General features: G+C 39.2%; 1 protein-coding gene across 1 annotated transcript in view; it reads right to left on the minus strand.

Annotated features, from left to right (window-relative positions):
* LOC139736527 (mothers against decapentaplegic homolog 9-like) overlaps nt 1-12332 on the minus strand; it is a 47036-nt gene extending 34704 nt beyond the window's left edge. Inside the window, exons 1-2 of the mRNA XM_071647276.1 lie at nt 12217-12332; nt 4653-5207 (exon numbers count right to left, since the gene is read on the minus strand). Coding sequence (XP_071503377.1) covers nt 4653-5052 — 400 coding nt within the window. The 5' untranslated portion in view covers nt 5053-5207; nt 12217-12332. The remainder of the gene's footprint in view (nt 1-4652; nt 5208-12216) is intronic.
* Nucleotides 12333-21667: the final 9335 nt, after the last annotated feature.

A 21667-nucleotide genomic window follows, 5' to 3' on the forward strand; every position in this document is an offset into this window, starting at 1 on the left:
TGAGCAATGCAAAGTCGGGCTGAAATCTTATCCCATTTGCGTGCAAACTGGCTCTGATTATAGCAGCATTATTGTACACTGTAGTTATGTACAGTACATGTACCATCATTTTTGCTTCACTTCTTGGAACGCTATGGTGAAACTATATTGGTGCACGTATACATGTAGCAGCCGATCAGTTACATGACTTCTGAGTACCACAGAGAAATAACTTTAAAAAAAAAATCCATTGGAATATTTGGCATTTTGGCCATACATAACAGTGTATACCTATGCAGATCATTCAATGGTTTAAATGCTAAATCTAACTGAAGACTACACCATAATTATGTGATTAAAAGAAGTGGTGACAAGCAGTCAGTTATATACTGTAAAACGAGGAATGTTTGCGTGCATTTTAATTTCGCGAATTTTGCGAGCGTCAACACTCGCAAAATTAAAATGCACGCGAAAGTTCTTGCCTACACAATATGCATTGAGTGCCAGTGGCAATTCGCGAAAATTTCATGCTGCGAGAAAGGGAGTCAGCTCCAATACGTGAAATTTTCATGCCGCGAATATATCGTGTTTTACAGTATCTGCCAAATGTTAAATTCAGTGTACATCAGCGGAAATATGATAATAATTGCAAATGTAATATGAATATGATCCCCTTATGTAGGTCTTGCAAATGAACCCTTGCTAAACAATCAAATCCCCCCCCCCCCCCCCCCCCCAATACTACATATCATCACTCTTCTGTCACTCTTGGGGTCAGACATGCTGGCATAGCGCCCACCCCCCAATACTCTCCAGCTACCCCACTACACTGGCAACACAGTGGAAATCAAGGCATTTTGTCTGCGGGCCAACATTCATAATGTGGAGCTGAGAGACAGAAAAAGGAGAAAAAAAAAAAAAAAAAGGATGGGGAGAGAAAACCAATGAACCCCCTAAACAGAAGGGGAGAAATGGAAAGAGAGAGAGAGAACAGGGGGTGTCCTAATTCAATAAAACCTTTCCATGCTGCATTTGCCTGATCCAGCTTATGGCAGCCTCAGGGTGATGATGAGCTGTCAGCGTGGCACATGGCACGACAAAGAATGTGTGTCGCTGGGGGGACAGAAGACGGTTTGGGGGGGGGGGTAGGTTGGGGATAGGTTGGGGGTGGGGAGGAGGGGGGACAATACATGACCAGCTTGAAGATGATTATATGAGGTCTGAGTGAAGAGCAAGGGTAAAGGAATGGGAGAACAGCACAGACATTTATAGCAGAAACCATTACGCATTTTATCTTCATGCATGATCTATTAGCGTGTGCATTACACGGTTTTGGCAACTACACAGAAATTCCGTAAAATCTAGATATTACAAACATCATTTAGACTGATTGAGAGGTGTGTCTGGTGTCATGTAAGACTATCAATCACTAGTCCCACAAAAGTGATGTTTTGAGGTTAGAAAGACTGAGATATAGGCCTACGTTTATATAAATGAAGGATGGTGTGTCAAATTTGTAGAACTTCTGACTGCACAACTCTTTAAATCATTCTTCTAAAAAGTACCCATAATACAATAACAGAATTTCTTCTAGATGCTCTAATTCATTTTCAACTTCTTTTGAGTTTTGGTTTACCTTCAATTTAGTGGGATTATCTGATGTATTGCTCAATACATTACCTCTGACAACACATGAGTTAACGTAACAAAACACATATAAAGTGGGAAGAACATCGTCGGGCAAGAACCAGCAAGGCTTTATCACAATTTTGAGGGGTACTGAGTTGTTGGTGTGCACAGTATCATGTTGTGCAGTGGAGCTCCATCTCCTCTGCATTATGATGTCAATTTTTAACTATTTTCATTTTCAATCAAATGATTTCATCTATTGGAACAATGCTTATAAATGTACCCACTTTTGATCAAATAAACTTTTCATTTGATGAAAATTGATTGTTTTGTTTTTATTTGTGCTCAAATCTTAGAATACAAAGGCGCCCTTCTGGTTCCCAGCTGACGATATCATGTAAAGACATGTCATCTTGAATTATACAATTTCTATTTTACACAGACTTCCACTGGCTTAGTCTGCAGTGAAGAAACCCATTGTAAGTAGCTACTTCATATAATTATACTGCAGTGTGATCTGCAAGTGCCATGAATTAGCATACACGGAGGTGTTATGTTGTTAACACGATGGGCATAATGACAGACCCAACTGAAAACACATCCTGTAGAGAGAGGCAAGTGAACGCAAACGAGTGATGCGATGAGGGAGGGCAGACCGGCGAGACAGCGAGAGAGCGAGAGAGAAAAAAACAGAGATGGAGAGAGAAGGAGAGAGAGAGAGAGTGAGAGATAAAGAGGATGGGGTAAAAGTAAGCAAGAGGAGAGAGGGGTTAGTGCGAGACTGCATGAGTCATACTGGGATGGCAGGATTGGTTTTCACACAGGCCGGGAGGATAGGCAGGGATTGGACAGCCAGAGGCAACCACGCCGTGCACACCTGTCCACGGATGCTATCTGCCAGTCAAAAATGAAGTTATCATATCTGAGAATTGCATGGTTTCAACTCCATATACTGCACCCTGGCATACAGGATATTGTTTGTATGTGTAGACATGAGTAGCAATGGAACATACAATATTTTCACTTTCACGTCTCTATCTACACTTGCACAAGCGAGTACTTTCATCACGTCAAGAACTGATCCAGTTATTTTGTAGAATGAGCTTTTCAGCATAGCCACGAGGCTTGCACTAGTCAGCATTTTGTATTGAAATGATGGGGATATATTTCAGTACAACATATTGCACTTTGGGAAGCACCTAGACGTTTTCTATGTGTCAAACAAGGGACTCATGTACAGAATCATTAATCTTAGATGAGAAATGTATATTTCAGGCTTTATTATTTAATGGACATGAAGATTTCAATGCCTATGTCTTTTCTTTCTCTTTTTTTTCTCTATCTCTCTCTGTCTCATATGTGACCCCCTGGCGTATGACTACATTTCTAAGTTTATTTTCAGTTACTTCCGCTAATCCTGGGCTTTCTTTCACAGTCTTTGTGCACTGGAGTGAACACACAAACCCAATCAGACCTTACTCACAAACACACACATACACTCACATAAAAAGCATGTTCTTTTTCTCCTAGCACACAAACATCAAGACACAGTGCTAAAAATACAGTTGACCCATGCAAAACACACACACACACACACACACACACAAACACATGCACACAAATACCACTCTCAAGAGTTAAGTTTCTAATGCCAGCAGTTGACATGCTTCATTCTACTGGCTGTAGGGACTCTCTGGTGTGTATGTGTGGGCGGGTTGTTCAATTGAAGGTTTCTTTCTTGGAATATTCACTGACTTCACTTATATTATTGATTCCTCTTCGCCCAGTCTTGAAACATCTTACGGATGATCAGTCTACTCCAATAATTCCCCTATTGTTGAGCTCACAGGAAGTGCTTTTATTCAATGGCATCTCCGGTGTATTGGCAGCCTTCGTTCCCAGTTATTCATTGCTCGACCATTAATCATCAAGGTTAGACAACAACAGGAGAAAGGTGTCGCGAGGCATTTTGAGTTCGATTGGGAATTGAAATGCAACAAATAGAAATGATGCATGACTCACGCCTACTTGTATGTGCAGAACAGCTTTACAATGGTCCTCTGCTTTACTGTACGGAAATTGCTTTTACTTGGTCTTATTGGTGCACAAATCAATAGACAGGTGCTGTCGTTTAAGGGGCAGATTGGTAGTGATATCCCTGAAGCATTTTACATGAATGTAACTGTGAAACAGTAAAGATTTCTGAGACAAAAAGAATTTGTCAATGAATGAGAAATGAAATGTACATACTGACAGCACCATATTTCTTGTTTGTAGCATACACTATTGTGATTTTTTTTTTTTCAATATATACTAAGTTAAACTTACACTGAACTTGCCTGTGTTGAGCATATTAAGTATACTGGTCATTCTGAGTGAGCTACATAACTGCAAAGAGAAAATGATTACAATAAAGCCCCTTTACTGAGCCTTCTCTTTAGTGTAGTGGAGAATCATATTTTCAGCATAGTATGCGTAAAGCTCTGATCAGTCTTTGTGAAGGAATTCTCTCTTCACTTCGCAAAGGAATTCTGTCCACACCAAAAGCTCTTTGAGAAGAAAAATACTACATTTAATCAGACAGAACAAATATCAATTTCACAGGTATCACATTATGAGAGTATCACCTTGTGAATACAGTTCACCTTACACAGTGACAGCATAGATCTTCGGGTATAACTCCATGACTAATTTTAGGTGACAAAATTAAGAGGAAGGGAGTGTGACACTATACAAGATGGACTCTTTATTCTATTTCTCCAGAAATTGCCATGTAGAATAGAGCAACGTTGTGAAGGAAATTTTTCTCAACTGCCCCCAGGTCCATTTACTGACACCATGAAAATACCCTGTGCCTCTTTGTGTATCTTAAATTTCATAACATATTAGGGTCTCCTTGATATTCTCTTTCAAGCCAAAGGTACACGTTTTTGCAACTTTGACCATGAAAATAATACTGAATGTGAAATATGATTATATCAAAAGAATGTGAAACATTAAACTAAGAGTGGAATAGATTAATATTAAACAGTCGTTTAACTCACCAGGACTCTCAACTCTCTTGTAGTGATAGGGATTGATGCAGACCTCTTTTTGCTTCTTCCCAAATGCATATTCACAACAGTCCAGTGCCTTGAGTTCATGGTGGCTCTGCAGGTCCGGCCAGCGCCAGACCCTGCAGTATATGACGTGGGGCAGCCCCTTCCTGTGCGACACCTGCAGGCGGCCGTCCAGCGAGCGGGGTATCGTCACGCACTTGCTCAGCTCACCGGGGCACGAGAGGGCCCGTTCCAGTTCCTCCATGGCCCCCTTCTTCTTCTTCAGCTTCTTCACCAGCGAGTCCACGGCCTTCTCCGCCCACTTCTCTTCCTCGTCGCCCTGCTTCCAGCCCAGCAGCCGCTTCACCACTGGGCTCGTGAAGGAGAAGAGACTTGCCATCGTCATCTTTGTCTCAGAGCTCGCAGCTCCTGGGTTTTTACCCCACCGGGGAAATGTGCAGGACAAGAGTAGAAATGTGTGAATTCCAAAATGCGCGAGTTATGTGCAAGCGGTCAGTGGATGGAGTGATCTTTTTCCTGGCTATCAGTGCAGTCCAGGATCTGTGACGTTGGTGACGCATGCACACAAAAGAGAGGGAGAAAAACAAACAGAAATGATGTTAGTCTAATGAGAATCAATCCAAGGAGAAAGCTGTTTCACATCCACCCACAAAAAAATAAGGCAACAGACCAGTGAGAATTCCACTGAATTCAACATTACTATACATGTACATACATGGCCATTCAAATGTGGTACTGTTGTAAAGACTGTAGAACAAGCATAACAGCCATTTCATTGCTAACAGTGAACAAAATGAATGCACACAATCCAAAATCTTTTTCAGAGTAGCGCTTTACTGGTATGAGTAGTTAGGGATTAGGGCATAGAAGCTAAGTGGTCTAAATCATGTAACCATGCTGCTGCTTAAACCCTTGTATATTTGTGAATAGAATATTAAATAAATCAGATTTTATAAACATTTATTCCACATGTATTCCATCAATGATTCTCAACAAAATAAGGTCTTAGAAATGCATATAAGACTTACAAATTGTACATGTAAAATATTTAATTACATATGTTGGATACTCCTGCCACAGTGCTATAACTGCAAAAGTATGAATGTTGTATTTTGCACTGAAGACAGTCTCTTAAATGCCCCATACTGCATTGTACCACACATTCTAAGAAAGGAAAGCAGCTGGCTCAGCCATACACTTGTATTTTCCTTGTCTACATGCATCAGTCCACCATCATCTTGACTAATTTGAAAGATTTCATTCCTCTGATGTGCTCTGATGGAGAACCCCTCCATTGCTTCCTGACACTAGAGAGACTCAGAATTCAAACCCCGACTCCAGAGGAGTGTAATTTGACAGGTCGGATCTTGTGTTTGTTGGCAAACGTATGTTTCCTCCTCGGACGACCTTCCTGGCACCCCTTCAACAATCATCAACTGGAAAGCAGACCTGTCACAGAGGCTTGCCACCAGTGAGGGTGAAATTAAACTGATTGAATTATCAGTTTGTCGTTCTCTTACAGCAGTCACGGCTTCTCTTCACACTTCACAATGACATCCAATTCCTAAATCAGAAATTCAGTTACGAGTTCCGGGAAAACGATAAATATCCTTAATCACTGTTATGGAGGCTTGCTCCCCTAACCAACTCAAGATTACAGCAAAGTTGTAACGTCTACAAATTCTTGTTTACAGTGTTTGATTTTTACTTTCTTTGTAAAATAAAATAAGCCCATAAGTTAAAATTAAATTATAATTGGTGCTAAGTTCAGGTCACTTGTTTATCAAACAAGAACAGGGGCTTATTCACTTAAAAGGATTTGGACTCCTTGTTCCAAAAATATAATACCTTGCTCCTTTTGGACCTACTTTACAACATAACACAAAATTTAATATCTTTCTTATCCAGTGAAGTTTATAGAACAACAACCAATTGATGGAACATAAGAAGTGTTACAAATTCCTATTGGAGTTCCAAAGGGTGTCAGCTAAGGACTTGTGTCCCAAATCAAAGAATAGTGAGAGTGCAGCATACATGTAGTGGTATGGGCTCTCTGAACATTCTTTGATTACACTGAAAAGAAATGGAAGTGATGTGTGACAGCAGCAAAGCCTCTTAGGGTTTACCGTGCACGTCACTCATACCATGTCATCGCAAACAAATGCTGAGAGCCAATGTACAAAAAACACTGCCCGTTTTAAATCTAAGGACCACAAACAATCTCTTGATGATGACAGGGATAGACAGATGCACTAATAATTATGTAAAAGTGTGCCACATACACATACAATGTAATATTTGTGATGATCTCATTCCAAAATGGAACATATTGTGTAAATTATGCCTTCCACCAGCTGCATTTATAACACAACCTGCTTGCCATCCATCTCTTTAACAATTAATTGAATCAATGAAAATTCTTGAAAACTTGATAACAAAGTGGTTTACTGGGACAAGCTGCATATATGTCCCAGTGATCACTGGGAATAAGCTTCAAAAAGCACTTTAATACAATAAAACCAGAACATTTCAAGTGCATGACACTTTCACAAATTTCACAAAGAGCCAAGATGTGCAAAAGAAAAATGCATGCAAAAGTTCTTGTCTACACAATGCACTGAATGCCTGTGCCAATTCATGTAAGTTTCATGCCACAAATGTTTCTGGTCTCACAGTATTTACAATTGCAGCAATCTAAAATGATTGCCAACTTGTAACAAGTCCTGTCTGTCTAGTCCAAGAAAGCTTTGGATCATAAACACATGATACAAATTATCTCCATGTATTAATGTTTGTCATGTTTGAAGGGATTCCATTGGCCATGATTATGTCACACACTTACCAGTCAAACACAACACAGGTAATAATTGTGCACTATATACAACTTAGAAGAGATTTTGAAATCAAGATTACAGTCATTTCTAGATATCACGTCCTGTACTGTAGATTCTAACATTTCGTTTGACATCAACGACTATAGTAAAACCTTGCAATAGGGCAAGCAAGCTCATTACAAATCCATTATATCAAAACCTCTACAAGTTTCATAACTGAATATAAACTGTAAATAGTGCAGTGTGTTTAATGTAATAAATACAAATGTAGTATAGAGCAAAGCTTGGGATAGCATTTAAGTATTTTGTTTGTGTTTTTCTCCCTCAGTTCAGCTCTTCTCAGTTTTCACAAAACACTAACTGATGTTCATGTATATCAGCAACCCCTACAACAAGGGAAATGATCTAACAGTAACAAGCTAATAACCTCTGAATGACATGATTAGAGAATTTCCTAGTATCTCCTGGCACAGGATCAAATATGCGTATTTGGTAGGATTTTCGACAGGCGTGTCGAGTTGATGATATTTGATACAAGAAGGCAAGTTTGCAGCCCTTTTCCCCACACACACTACCAATAGTGTACAGTTGTACACACTGTTTACTGGCATGGACTGAGGAAACATGCTTAATGTACGCTAACTAGTGTATTCCAGGCTAACAGTTCTTGCCTCCATACAACAGTTCAGAAAGCTTTATCTACCTACATACAATGTTCACTGCCTTGATCCATCAAAATATCTGATTATATATGATGGCATGTTCACAGCAAGTTCCCAGTTCCTTTTTTTTTTCCTCATACACTTGTACGATGTACATGTACATTTTGCAGTGTTTTTATTGTTGCAAAATTGACAAGTCAACCAATATAACTGCAAAATTACCAACTCATGAAAATATTGCCTCATGTATTTAAAAAAAAAGAAAAGATGCACTGTACATCGTCTCCCAAGTTTGGAAATCACAAAGTTGTCTTCTGAGGACAGGGGCTAAAACTTTAAATTTCCAACTCAATAACTATGGTTCCTGTTTGCAAATTCAACCTCACACCAAATTGCCCTACAACTCCCAATACATGAAATACACCATATACCCACATAATATATTGAGCACATCATGCACTGTCTGGATCTGAGAACCCTTGCAGCATACTTTCAAACAAGTACATTCATGGCTTAGGAAACTTTCTTTTCATACCACTGCAACCAATAAAATATGTCTATTTGAACAAAAAACATGAGACAGTTGGAAGATCCTTTGCCTCCAAGTATGAGCAAATTCATAATTAGTTTTTTTCCCTCACAGTGTTCTGGGATATATAAAAGAAAACATTACATCAACATCATCATGTTGAGTTTGCCGAGTATTTTGGGGTTCACATACAGTTAGTGCATTGGCCTGGCCTAGAAGCATTCATTCCAAAAACTACCACAAGACAATGAGACATTCCTGTTATGGCTGTTGCCACAGAAACCCAGTGGCTCAAGCAGTAAATGGTTCAACACCTTTTGCACTCATTCTTATACAAGCTGATTATACTGACATGACAGGTAAGTGATATCTACACCCACCTGTTGGCAACTGACTAATCGTATCACTGATATGTTCACCTTTTCCTTCTTTTTGTTTATATTGCAGCTATCATAACGAAAAGATTTTCTTTGCAGGAATCCTGTCCTTCACCAGAGGGCTGCCCCCCCCCCCCCCATACTTCATCCACTGTACTGTATTCTAGTAAGAATGAAAACATCCCTTTTTCTCAACATAGGATATTTTTATATGAAGCATGTATTCAAATCACAAAAAAACACTTTCCCTCCCATTACATGAAGAGTTATGCTACTACATTTATATAACACACAGATATCAAAACCTGCTTTTTTTTTACCCACTTGTAACTGCTTCTGAATGTTTCAGGAAAAATTTGCTTGAAAATAGGCTGACTGAGCACAAAGTTTATGATACACAATTACATAATCATCTGTATTGATGGGTTCCATGACATTTGTTTCTGCGACAATTGCTCCCATTAAATATCTTCATGCTAAGCCAAACATAAATACTACCCACAAATATAACCCTAACTCTAATCCTCACATCAAACTAAACTTAAAACTCTATAACAATGCTAATGAAAATTTTGGAATGTCCTTGGAGAAAATAACACCAGAGCAAATATCGCAAGAGCAAATGTTGTGTCACCGCACTGATGAACATTTCACTTCCCCACACCGGTAAACATTGGCACCTTAACCATAACTTTGTCTCTTTTCATATCTGTGTGCTGGTACACAAGTTACTTAGTATATTGCACAGATTTATGCAAACTTTTGTAAACAAGACATGCATGATCACACAGGAATAAACTATGATTGAATACAATCTGGATTGTCATGCAAGCATGTCAATATACATGTATGTATTGCCAGGGTTGTGTGACAGTGCTGTCAAAATAAAACAAAACAAAACCCAACTAGGATTCCGGAAGAGAACATACAATAGTATTACACTTTATGCATGTACCATCAAAAGGTGTTTAGATCTTCTGAACAAAAACAAGAGCTGACTACATGTATTTACTACCAAAGAGACTACATTTTTAAGACAGACCTGCATAAATGTAAAAACAGAAGGGTCACAAGATCATTAAAATCCTCATGTCACAAATAAACATACCCCCAGCCCAGGTATGTAAACACGTTAAACCTGCAGCACTGTACTATTTTACCACTACGAAAGTAACAACTGTAACAGAAAACCAAGTGGCCAGCTGTCTTGTTCGATGGCAAGAGTGCCATAGCACCATAGGGCCTACTTCACATGCCAGCTATCATTAATATTTTCAAAACAATTTCTACAGAGAATAAATCCTTCTTCATAAGCATGGGTAAATGGGCAAGGTTAAACATAAGACTAAGAATTTTAGAACATAGACTAAGAACATATAGAAATTTTAGAAAATGTCCAGCGGAGGGCCACAAAATTAGTTTCTGAAATAAGATCTTTATCTTATGAACAAAGATTGAGGCACCTCGGACTTTCAACTTTAGCATACCGCAGGGCGAAAGGTGACATGATTGAAGCCTTTAAATTATTTCATAAATATGATCAGGAAGTAGTGCCTGACTTGGGTTTAATAAAAAAATGCACAAGAGGACATAATAAAAAATTGTATATTTTTCGATCACAAACCACTACAAGAAGAAATTAATTTTACATGCGCATCAGGAAACCATGGAATAGTTTACCTAGAAATTTAATAAATGCACCCAGTGTCTTCAGCTTTGAAATTGGTTTGGATAAACTCTGGGAAAATGAACCCATAAAATTTAAGTTTGACGCCACGCCACCTGGTCACTACTGAACCTGGATCTGAATACAGAGGCTCAGCCTGCGTTCAGAATCTTCCATAGGTATCCATAGGTAGGTAAGAGTCAGGATTAGATCATGGGCAATGTTAGATAAAGGGGTTTAATCATTTACAACCAATTACTAGCTAAACACAACAATGCTTCTCAACCAGAATTCAACAATCAATAATGAAATTATTGCTGTAAATATTGTTGGATGCCCACAGAAATCGCATATACATCTAGTCACTAATTCGCTACTACCCAATAAGAATGCACATATTTCTCTGGGGCTCTAGTGTACGTGTATGCACATCATATAGTCTATATGTAGATTTGTCGATTTGCAAAATGTTGCTTTCCTTGAAACAATCATACGAGTAATTGGGGTTTCTGCGAAGGCTATAGTATTAATATGAAACTTTTAACGAGGCTGTGGCTTTGTGACATACCATGCATGCTGTAATGTGGTGAAGATACATGTAGCCTAGGTGCATAATACAAGTAAGTGTGGCAGCTGTGACATGAATGAAACATGCTCTCCAGCTAAGGTACTTTGCTTAATCAGCAAAGAAATGCTTTGCCCAATATTACCTGATTATGCGAGAGTACTGTCTGGTACTATATTGTACAGCATTTTGCTGTTCTTTTTTCTGGTATGACTGCTGTCCAAATGTCATTTGTAAAGCAATTTCAATACATAGAATTGTAGCCTACTACATCATATTGTTCAAAACATATGTCTACTGACTAAAAATTGTGAAATCGCTGTTAAATTTTGAGAAGGGAAACTATTCTCTGCGTTGAACTTGGTGACTGGTCTTGTGGAGTCAAAGTGTACATGTTGAAGTTCATTGCTTGCTAGTAATACCATAGTATTTACAGCTAATTTGCATTCCACTCCCTTCAGTTCCATGGCATTGGCGGCACTGCACATGCACTGCTGGCTGGCAACAGCCACTGTGAGAGATGAGTTGTCTGATCACATCAAAATATACACAACAACGATTTAAAGTAAGAAGTGCGGACCAGCAGCTTACCATTACGTGTAAGGACCACCAGACCTTAATCTACTGCTTTCGAATCATTCGCTAGATAATGAACGCATCACATGCACAAGTTACCATCATCAGCAATCAAGAGATAAATGCAGTATTTGCAGATACGGCACTCCCGATCCCGCTTGAGTCAAAACACAGTCAGTGGTGAACAGGTAAATCCTAGAGCTAGGCATGTACACACAAGCAGGCAGCCATCGGCGCCGCGCCGCTCCACTAGCACAATACACCGCTCCGACGTCCAAAGAAGCCACAAAACATGGCGCATTGCCGATAGAACTTGTTGTATTTCGCCCTAGACACTTACCTAGATTCACTGACAGTAGCCCTTAACTGAAACTGAGATGGTGTAAGTATCACATCCAAAGTGTATGCGGTTCTGCGAAAGGAAAATTAAGTTTCATTCATAGATGAAGCCATTCGCCTTCCCAGAGTCGCGCGGATTACATTCCACGCCGTCAAAGCAAGCAATCTCACATACTCCTTGTGTTATATGTCGCGGCGACAGCCAGACTACTCTAATGTGTATACTAAATATATGATGATATTCATCCGCGTTTTCTGATTCATCAATTTATCGTAAATTCTACGAAATAGCGAGCTCGCCAGTCTACTTACATATATTTAGCACATCTTTCAGGCAAATCATACCTCATTCAAATAATATCAAGATCATTTGTGAGAAATTAGGGGAAGGCAGTAAGGGTGAACTCTCTGTTTGCGGTCAACTGGGATGGTAGTGGTGGGTCCGAAGCACACAGAGTATAATGTGACGTAAGCTTTTCCGGCGACACACTGGCGGTGTCGCTCTACCCGTACAAACAGAGGGCGATCGTAGCCTATACCACCCCGCTGGGGTCGGGAGAATCTCTGTTCTTTTCCCCCTTCTTGGATTTTTATATCAAAATGTAGCTAAAATATTTGTATTTGGTCACGAAAATGTGGTTCATAAGGTTTCCTAGAAAAGCACCCCAGTCTTCCAGTCAGTACAAACCAACGCAATAGATTCATCCGACCGTAGAGAAAGGAACCAGTGACTCGATGAGGTCAGAATTGTGCAGTCACTTTCGTTTTCACCCCCACCCCTCACCCCTCCTAGAGAGCGGTGCAATGAACATGTCGTGTAAAATTCCTTTAGAGGTCCAACACTTCATCCAATTAGAAGAAAGCAAACCACGGAGACTCGCAAACCACGGAGACTCTAGAAACGATAAACCGGTAAACACTCATGCATAGGTTCATGGGTTTTGTGTTTGTTCGTACAGGTCAGCATCTCTAAACTACATTATACCGTACATAGTCTGCTGTGCTTCTGATTATATCCAGAGCTTCAATCATTGGTACAATGATAATTATCTATGCCGAACAAGTCTATCTAAAGAATAATCACCTTTGACCAGTCACTTTTGCTTCAGGTTGATGGAAATGTTCGGGGAAAAGGAAAATAAAATCATCGAGAAGATAGGGCCTATATGCTCAGAACTCCTTAAATATCTGCACAGGCGCGGGGGGGGGGGGGGGGGGATATAGTGGTAGGTATACTGGGGTAAGCCTATACTATAATAATATAATAGCGCTCGTGGTTGGTAGAGTCAAGGTCAATGCTCCCCCACCCCACCCCCCGGGGCGGAACCCTCGAAACTCGTGGGTTTCTCTGACGTGGAGTTTGTTTTTGTTTTTGTTCCATTTTATTTTTTGAAAAGTTTGTGTATTATTGTGGGAGGGGGGGGGGAGAGGAATAACCACCCGCTTTCGCGGGCCCCCGCCTATGTAAAAAGCGAGGTGAGCTAGTGCTAATAATTATGAATTATATATTATTGATAATTATACTAATGCTAAAGCGCATCGAAGGTTTATGTTAATGTCCCACTTGATTCATTATCACTTTCTTAGAACTAAAATGTTAGGTTTGTTTATTTCTTGACATATTCGTTTTATAGTCCCTTCATGGATTGTAACTTCTAGAAATAGTTGTAATTGCATTGATAACCCAACAATAACGACGAAGCGAAGCAATAAATAAACACGTCAAACAGGTCATTCTCTATTTAAACCCAAGAGGTATGATGTCAATACCAACGAAATTAAAGTGTATGGAGGGCTCTCCAGAAAAGGGTAAACGAGATTCAACAGTGCCTTCGTGTGGTATATCATAGTCTGTTCTAGAAATAGTTGTAATTGCATTGATAACCCAACAATAACGACGAAGCGAAGCAATAAATAAACACGTCAAACAGGTCATTCTCTATGGGAAACCCAAGAGGTATGATGTCAATACCAACGAAATTAAAGTGTATGGAGGGCTCTCCAGAAAAGGGTAAACGAGATTCAACAGTGCCTTCATATGGTGTATCATAGTCAATTTTTGTTATTTTTCAACAACATAATACAGCCGTCACATGTTGCTTACATTAACGAATGCTGTTAAATGATTATAGTATAGGCCTATATCGTTGGCTCCTCGACCCATTACAGTGTTATAGTATGTTTCATTGGTGGAAGCTGCTTTATGAAAGAACGTTTGAATTGTTTGTTTGCGTGTGTGTGTACATGACTGTCATGTTAATTTCAATGATCTCTCACACTCAAGGACACAACAGTGCTATATAGGCCCTAAAACAGATAAGTGAAAACAAGACCGTTTAGATGTCAGTCTTATAAGACTTTTATAAGCCTACATAATGATTACTAACGTCTTGGTGATTTTCTTTCATGAATTTAGCAATAGCGACAAAACAACGGGAGGTATACCGAAAGAAGGCAGTAAATCACACTCGGAGACGATGCGACGCTAATCACAACCCGTGCTTACGATATAAACAGACTTGAGCCAAATATGTGAAACAAAAAAGTGCCGCTTTGGGATTAGTTTTAATTAGTCAGCAATAATCGAACGCGAACAGTGTGAAACACGCGCATTTTGGGGGCTATGCGTCACGCGCCGAAGTGGCGTACTAACGAAGTATGACGCCAAGTGTTACTGGAGGCGAAATAACATTTTCGTCCACAAAATAGCGCTGCTTCGGAGGCTGAGGGCGTTACTGTCTTTCAGATACGATCAGCAAACGTGATCAGGCCGCTCGACAAAATGTAGGCTATCGGGGCTTCCTTCTTTATGTACGATGCTTCCTAGATCTCACAGACCTCCCCCTATATGATTAAAGAATGAGGTCCTTCTAAAGCTTTATTATGGCGAGCTCGCTTGTGAGATCATCAGCGGGCCTTGCAAGTAAGTAGGTCATGCACGTCCGACTTTCAAGTAGAATGACACATGCCTACTCACGGCCGTTATCTGTCTCTTATGAGCAGATTAAAATATCATTACTGAGCGATTACTGTAAATCTAACATGATCCAATAATATCGACGTGATATTCTTCACTTTTTCAACAGGTCCTTTCGGCGGACGGATATCTCACTTGCGGCTCGGTTTGATGACGTTCACACTGCCATGTCGAACTCTTTTTGTTCTCAATGTGATAAGCGTGACGAATGGGTACTCAGCATACTTGGTTTCAATAGGCATAATCATCGTTTTTCATCACTCACTTTATGAAACGAAATGAACACAGAATTATAATTTCAACACATGGGTTTTATCAATAAAGACGATGGTGGCAAATAACTGACATGTGTCAATCAATTTCACACATTGTTACTTCTCAGTGCATTCACGCGAAAACATAATGGCCATCCACAGTGTCATAATGCTGGCTATTATTGAGTATATAACCATATACTTCATTATGATCTTACGTCACGTTATATCAACGCAGGCGTATCCAAATCGTACGCTTTCGTGGTTTCAAACAATATCACGTCTCAGTTCAAACGAAAGGTAGAAGCCAAACAGTACTACGAGTACTTAATCAACTTAGAATGACATTAATCTAGGGTCATGAACTGAATATTCCCATACATTTATTATTATAGATAGTGATTATCTATAGTATAAAACAAGGAAGTAAAAGAAACACACCAAAGTGGCTTTCTATGAATTCTACGTGAAGATCTCTGTTCAGAAGACGTATTTCAAAATACATTTGTAGGAAGTTGTGTGTGTGTGTGTGTGTGTGTGTGTATTAAAAGTCTATGTGTTTCAATGTAAGTTGTATGTATATTTCGGGTCACGAACAGGTTGTGTATTTTTTTTCCTCAAAAATATTGCTGTTTGTGTATATTGTGTTTACATTTTCAAGATGAATGTTGTTGTTTGTGAAATTACAGAAATCAAATAAAGATTACAGTACTGTAAATGCAGAAAGTGAGTGCGTATGTGCGTGCGTGTGTGTATGTGTGCGTGTGTGCTGAGGGATGCCACATCAGACTCCCATTACTTATACATTCTAAACCTTCACCATTATAGCCAACCCATTAAAGGATACAGCAGTGCTCACGATTTAGATAATTATATAGTTAAAGTCTATATTCATAAAATATTCATTCTGACGTATGTAATGTCAGCTAAACCAGTATCAGAGTAATAGGTATAGTATAGTTGATTACAGTGTACACATTTTCTGATGAAATATTTCATTGATGAGATTTCAACTTCATTTGTCATGACTTTTATGTGCTGTGCTATAAGCCATACCCTTGAATGATTCCCACGTATGATGTGTGTCGATAAACGCCGTAGTTATTACTATTTTAGCGCTATTCTTGATATATCTCCTTATATCATTGCAATGCTTTTAGGTGTTTTATCTTCCCTCCTTCATTGCCTTTATCATCATATATTCTGATCAAAACACAAACAATCAAAAACTGAGACATTGGACCAACTATTCAACGTTTCTCAACAAGGAATGTGTCTATGGTTTTGGAAAATGCCGATGAACTGGTTGTTCTTGGTCACGGTTTTGAATATCAAAGCAAATTATAACACAATAATCATTATTGGAATGCAAAACGTGTGTGATTTGTGTGAGTGGTACATGACTGTGTGAACAAAATCTAGAATTTAGATACCCTTGTCATACTGTATAGCAGTTACACGAAGCTGCAAGCAGAGTCAAAAGGTCTTATGATACCCACCTGTCCACGTTCGAAATGTTAGTCGTGACGGTTGCCACCAGCTGAACTGCTTTATCCCGATTCCCCATACACCCTTGACATTTTGAGCGATGTTTAGAAAGGTAAAGGGAACGACGACAATAACAGCAACATCAGCAACAGCAGCAGCAGCAGCAGCAACAACAACAACGACGGCGACAAAATTACTGATGGTTGGTTCTGCCATGGAAGGGATGCAGACTTTTACGCACATCTTCGCTGTCTGTATAGTAAATCATTCGATGGGATCAGTTTGGAAAACAACTTACAGCTCTTGAATTAGAGCACCTGTAGCACCATTACAACTTCGCTCAACTTACTTTAATGGTCGAGAAACTCATGATAAATTGTCTCGAGACACAATTGGAAGATGTCACAGAACCTCAACAGGATATTAAGCAACATATAAATGTATCAATTTATGAATACATAGGTAAATGAATGAATAAATAGTGCTAAATAAGGGATTATAATATATATACATACATACATATACATACATACATAGGATCATGAAATATATGAATATATAGATATGTAAGATATCGATATGTGAATATAATTATACATAATAATGTAGGTATATGTATATATATATATATATATATATATATATACCACACATATATCAAACGACACCGTATAATTAATCTTTTTATTGTTGCTGTCAGGTAAAAGTTTATATTAGTAAAGATAGATAACACGCAGGAGATGTAAAACGTAATAATAATGCGTTTGTGTTTCTTTCGGACGACTTTAATTTATCTCTCTGCCGATATCGAGATGATCAAAGGGCTGAATTTGTCTTTGCTATTCCTGACGTCATTTTATGCATTCTTGCTTTCAAAGTGTTGTGCAGACCCAAACAAACCGACGCAAATGGTGTTCAACTTGTCCTTGCAGCCATGCGCGAAAAAAATACCAACAGGAGGATCGTATGGGTGACGCCCACGCACTCCGCGCGTTGCGTGCGAATATCAACATGTGTCTCGACATCGTCATGGCGTGTTGTCCGGACATGGAAACATGGAATCAACTATTGCGTGTGTGTTGCGCGTTTATTGAACCGGCTGAACAAGATGGCAACAGTTACGAGTGTGATTGGTTATGATTCGTTTCACCTTTTTGTTTCTGTCCGTTTATACAAGTGAGCAATAATCGCTCGATGTCGTTAGCCGGGTCTCTTTCATGGAAACACGGAGTACAGGGGGCGATATTTTGACGCGACGCGAATCACTTTCCACGAGTTTTGTGCGCACCCTTGCCAAGAAGTTTGTTTTGATACGTTGGCAAATACTCCCTCAAGTCTCGTCAGCGAATAAAGTCTAATTTCACGTCCGAGAGAAGATATCAACAAACTCTGTGTCGTTGTTGTGATTAAGATAAAGATGAAATCATTATCATTATTGACAACGCGACGCTGCAGCAGCCCAGCGGTGATGTCAAGTGAGATTTTGGTCTATAAAGTGTAACCATGCAAGCAAGACGAAATTGTCCAGTTTATGAAATGGGTCAAAGAATCGTGCAAAATGTTATGAGACATCCATGTTTTTGTATCCACGACGCCGAAATGAGATGTTACTGGATGTATCACTTGAGAAACAAGTTTATAGATCGCTGATTGGGTATTGCGCAAGTTGCTTCTTTCAGAGTTAAGTTTATGTAGTGATTAGCAAAACATGCCAAATGGTATTCCTCGTAACAGCTATAGTCAAAATACGTATTATGCACAAAGACGTTCACTTATACGCACAACATTCGGATTGATGCGTTATCGATCGTGATCACAATTATATTGATTGACAATAATAATCAGATGTGCGATGCAGTTATTTTGAGCCATGGGTCTTTCGTACGGTGCTGTTCTACTTTTGTTTTTGTTCTATTTCATAATAATTGGAAGCGGACATACACTAGTGCAACTGTCCGACATGATTATTCACGAGCTTCCAGCCTATAAAGTTCGAACTGAGCAAAAAGCAACGCGTCATTTTGACGCACATGGTGATTAGGTATTTTGCAAAAGAAAGCAAAGTCACATGACCAAGACTGCCTCATCCTTGCGTTGTCTAAATTATGACGCCATGTTAGTTTATTCACTGACTTTCAAGCATATAGGTAATACACATAATGTGATTTTGTTCGATATCTAGAGGGTGCTTTTGCGTTAGCAGTATAAAGACCACTTAGTAGTCGCTGTGTTCCGAACTTGATGTATAGATTAAGCATCTTCGTCAATTTTGTGATCTGCTCCTTGTTTTGTCTTAACCATTCCTTGATCTGTATGATAAGGAAATCATGATAAGTTACAAGCCAGGACTCCTGATGCGAATGACGTTTACTCCTCTACACGGTCCGCTGTTTTTGAATGACGTTGTCTGACTATTGTTGACATGGTTGAATATTATGTAATAGACAGTATAACTTGCCGATGGCTGAGTGAGAGTGATAGTGCGCCGTCAATTACGATCGGTACCCCGCCTCCGACGGAGTGATTTATAAAGTTTTATAATAACAATTCGTCTCCCGTATAGCGGTCATCCTAGAGTCCATAGGATTGTCTGATACACTTTCGTCGCGTGGAATTAATCACTCCATGCACAGAGACTCCAACCCAAAGCACCTTCTGATCTGGAGATTCTCCCGCCTGAAACCCCTAGCAAACGGGAGACTCCAACTTGATGTGTGCGAAGCGCGAAGTTCCTAGGGTTCTAGATGCTCTCTTGTGCTATCTAAGGCTTATTTTTTCAACATACGATAGAAATAAGTAAGAAATCCCTTCCAACGGGAGACAAAGAGCCAGGGCGGGAGAAATTAAATCTCAAACGGGAGAACGGGAGATTTTGCAAAAATGGGTTTTCGGCGGGAGATCTCCCGTCGAAAACGGGAGAGTTGGAGTCTCTGCATGCAGGAAAAGGGGGGAAAAGTGCTAAAACAATACCAGAAGAATGATTGTATTGGAAGTGAATGACCGCGTTGAGTCAGCATGCTTCACACCCACGCAGTCTATTTCCCCCTCTCAGGGAGCGTTCTTGTTATGGCGAACTATGCCAATAATCCACCCCGGCCGCTCCAGTCATGACTAATGTGGCATTACAAACGGCCATCCGCATTCCTCTGACACACTCACAAACAAACAATCGCTGAAACAAATTAACATTACACACGAAACACGCATACACACTTGTTAATATATACATGTACTTTCTCACAAACTTTGTTAATTGCACGCAGTTCATTTCGCGGATTCTAATCGTCAAAAAAGACACGAGTTGCAGATTATTTTGATCACTTCGGATCTATCAAGACTTGCGCAACAGTAACCACCAGTATCATCGTTCTCTGAAAACAACAATGACACAAAAACATCCCCAATGTCTGCAACGTTTACCATCTGATTTCAAACCCATGTACAATCCTACATTATTTTTGTGTTCTTACACATGACTCTCTTGTGTGTGCTTAGTTCTGGCTCATTTCCCCCACTCAGAGATCGGGGAAGGGGTCCCTATTCTACTCAAGAAAACTTCTACCATCTCTGTTATTAACAAATTAAGTACGGATGTGGCGTCATGTCATTGTAAATTTTTTAAAGTGACGTTGGGTATTTAAGGAAGAGAACTGGTTCTTTTTCATCTTGTGTGGATCGATAACAACGTGTCATTTTACTATCAACCTCTGTTGGACAGGCAACAATTTCTGTTCTGAGTATTCACAATGCAATGTAACAATAATTATTTTCTTTTAAACATTCAGATTAGAGTGTACTTAATATCAGCTGTATATATTCCCGTTAATATCGATGGCTCAAATTCTTATCAAAGGAAACTGACAACCCCTCCCTAAAATAATAAAAAAGCACACACACACACCAAAACAAACACCCATTGATTCATAAATTTGCTTTTTCTTTAACATACTGTGAGGGGGAAACACCCCAAAAAATATTTAAGTATGTAAAGACAGTAAACCATCATCACAATATTTACTTAGTAGTTACACAAAATTCATCAAAATGATCAGACATACCTGTATTAATTGTGTTGATGATCCTTCAAGTGTGGGTATATCTATGTTTTACAGTTCTTGGGCAAGTTTTGAGTAGGCTTCTTCCCCACAAATTTGGTTGGTATTTTCAGTCTACTTTTGCAACTACAAGAGCAACATATAGCAGTGAAATATACTGAGCATATCCTATCTTAAAATGGAAATTGGTATGAAAGACAAATAGTGTACCTTGAAATGAAAATTGGTATGAAAACTTTATGTTCTGAATGACAGGTTTCACTTCATATACATGCATAGTTTTTACAATCTAATCTTTATAGCATCTTGGTCTATACCACTTGGTCTAATTACTACAGTGACTAACACCAATACAGCTAAATCCACTTGGTCTATACAGGATTAGATCATGTTGGATGAGGCCAAACAGTCATAAGACAAAGTGGAATCAGACAAAAGTCACAATTCCCAGGTAGGAACACACTCATTCCTCCTTCAAAATGTATGCAGTTGGAATGATTGATTTACTTTTACTTTATTGGTCTCTTTCCCGTCGACACACAAAGATAGATCAGCATCATTTACAATTCTTGCCAAACAAGCTTTACAAAAACTCCAACTTGACTCGAATTCAAAATAAGCTTTTATTTGCAATTTCTTCTGTTCTTTACTGCTGTATACAATGATTTCAAGAGTATT

Source organism: Diadema antillarum, unplaced genomic scaffold (genome assembly GCF_040938485.1).
Source record: "Diadema antillarum isolate AM-2024a unplaced genomic scaffold, OU_Dant_1.0 seq00000651_RagTag, whole genome shotgun sequence".
NCBI classification, from domain to species: domain Eukaryota; kingdom Metazoa; phylum Echinodermata; class Echinoidea; order Diadematoida; family Diadematidae; genus Diadema; species Diadema antillarum.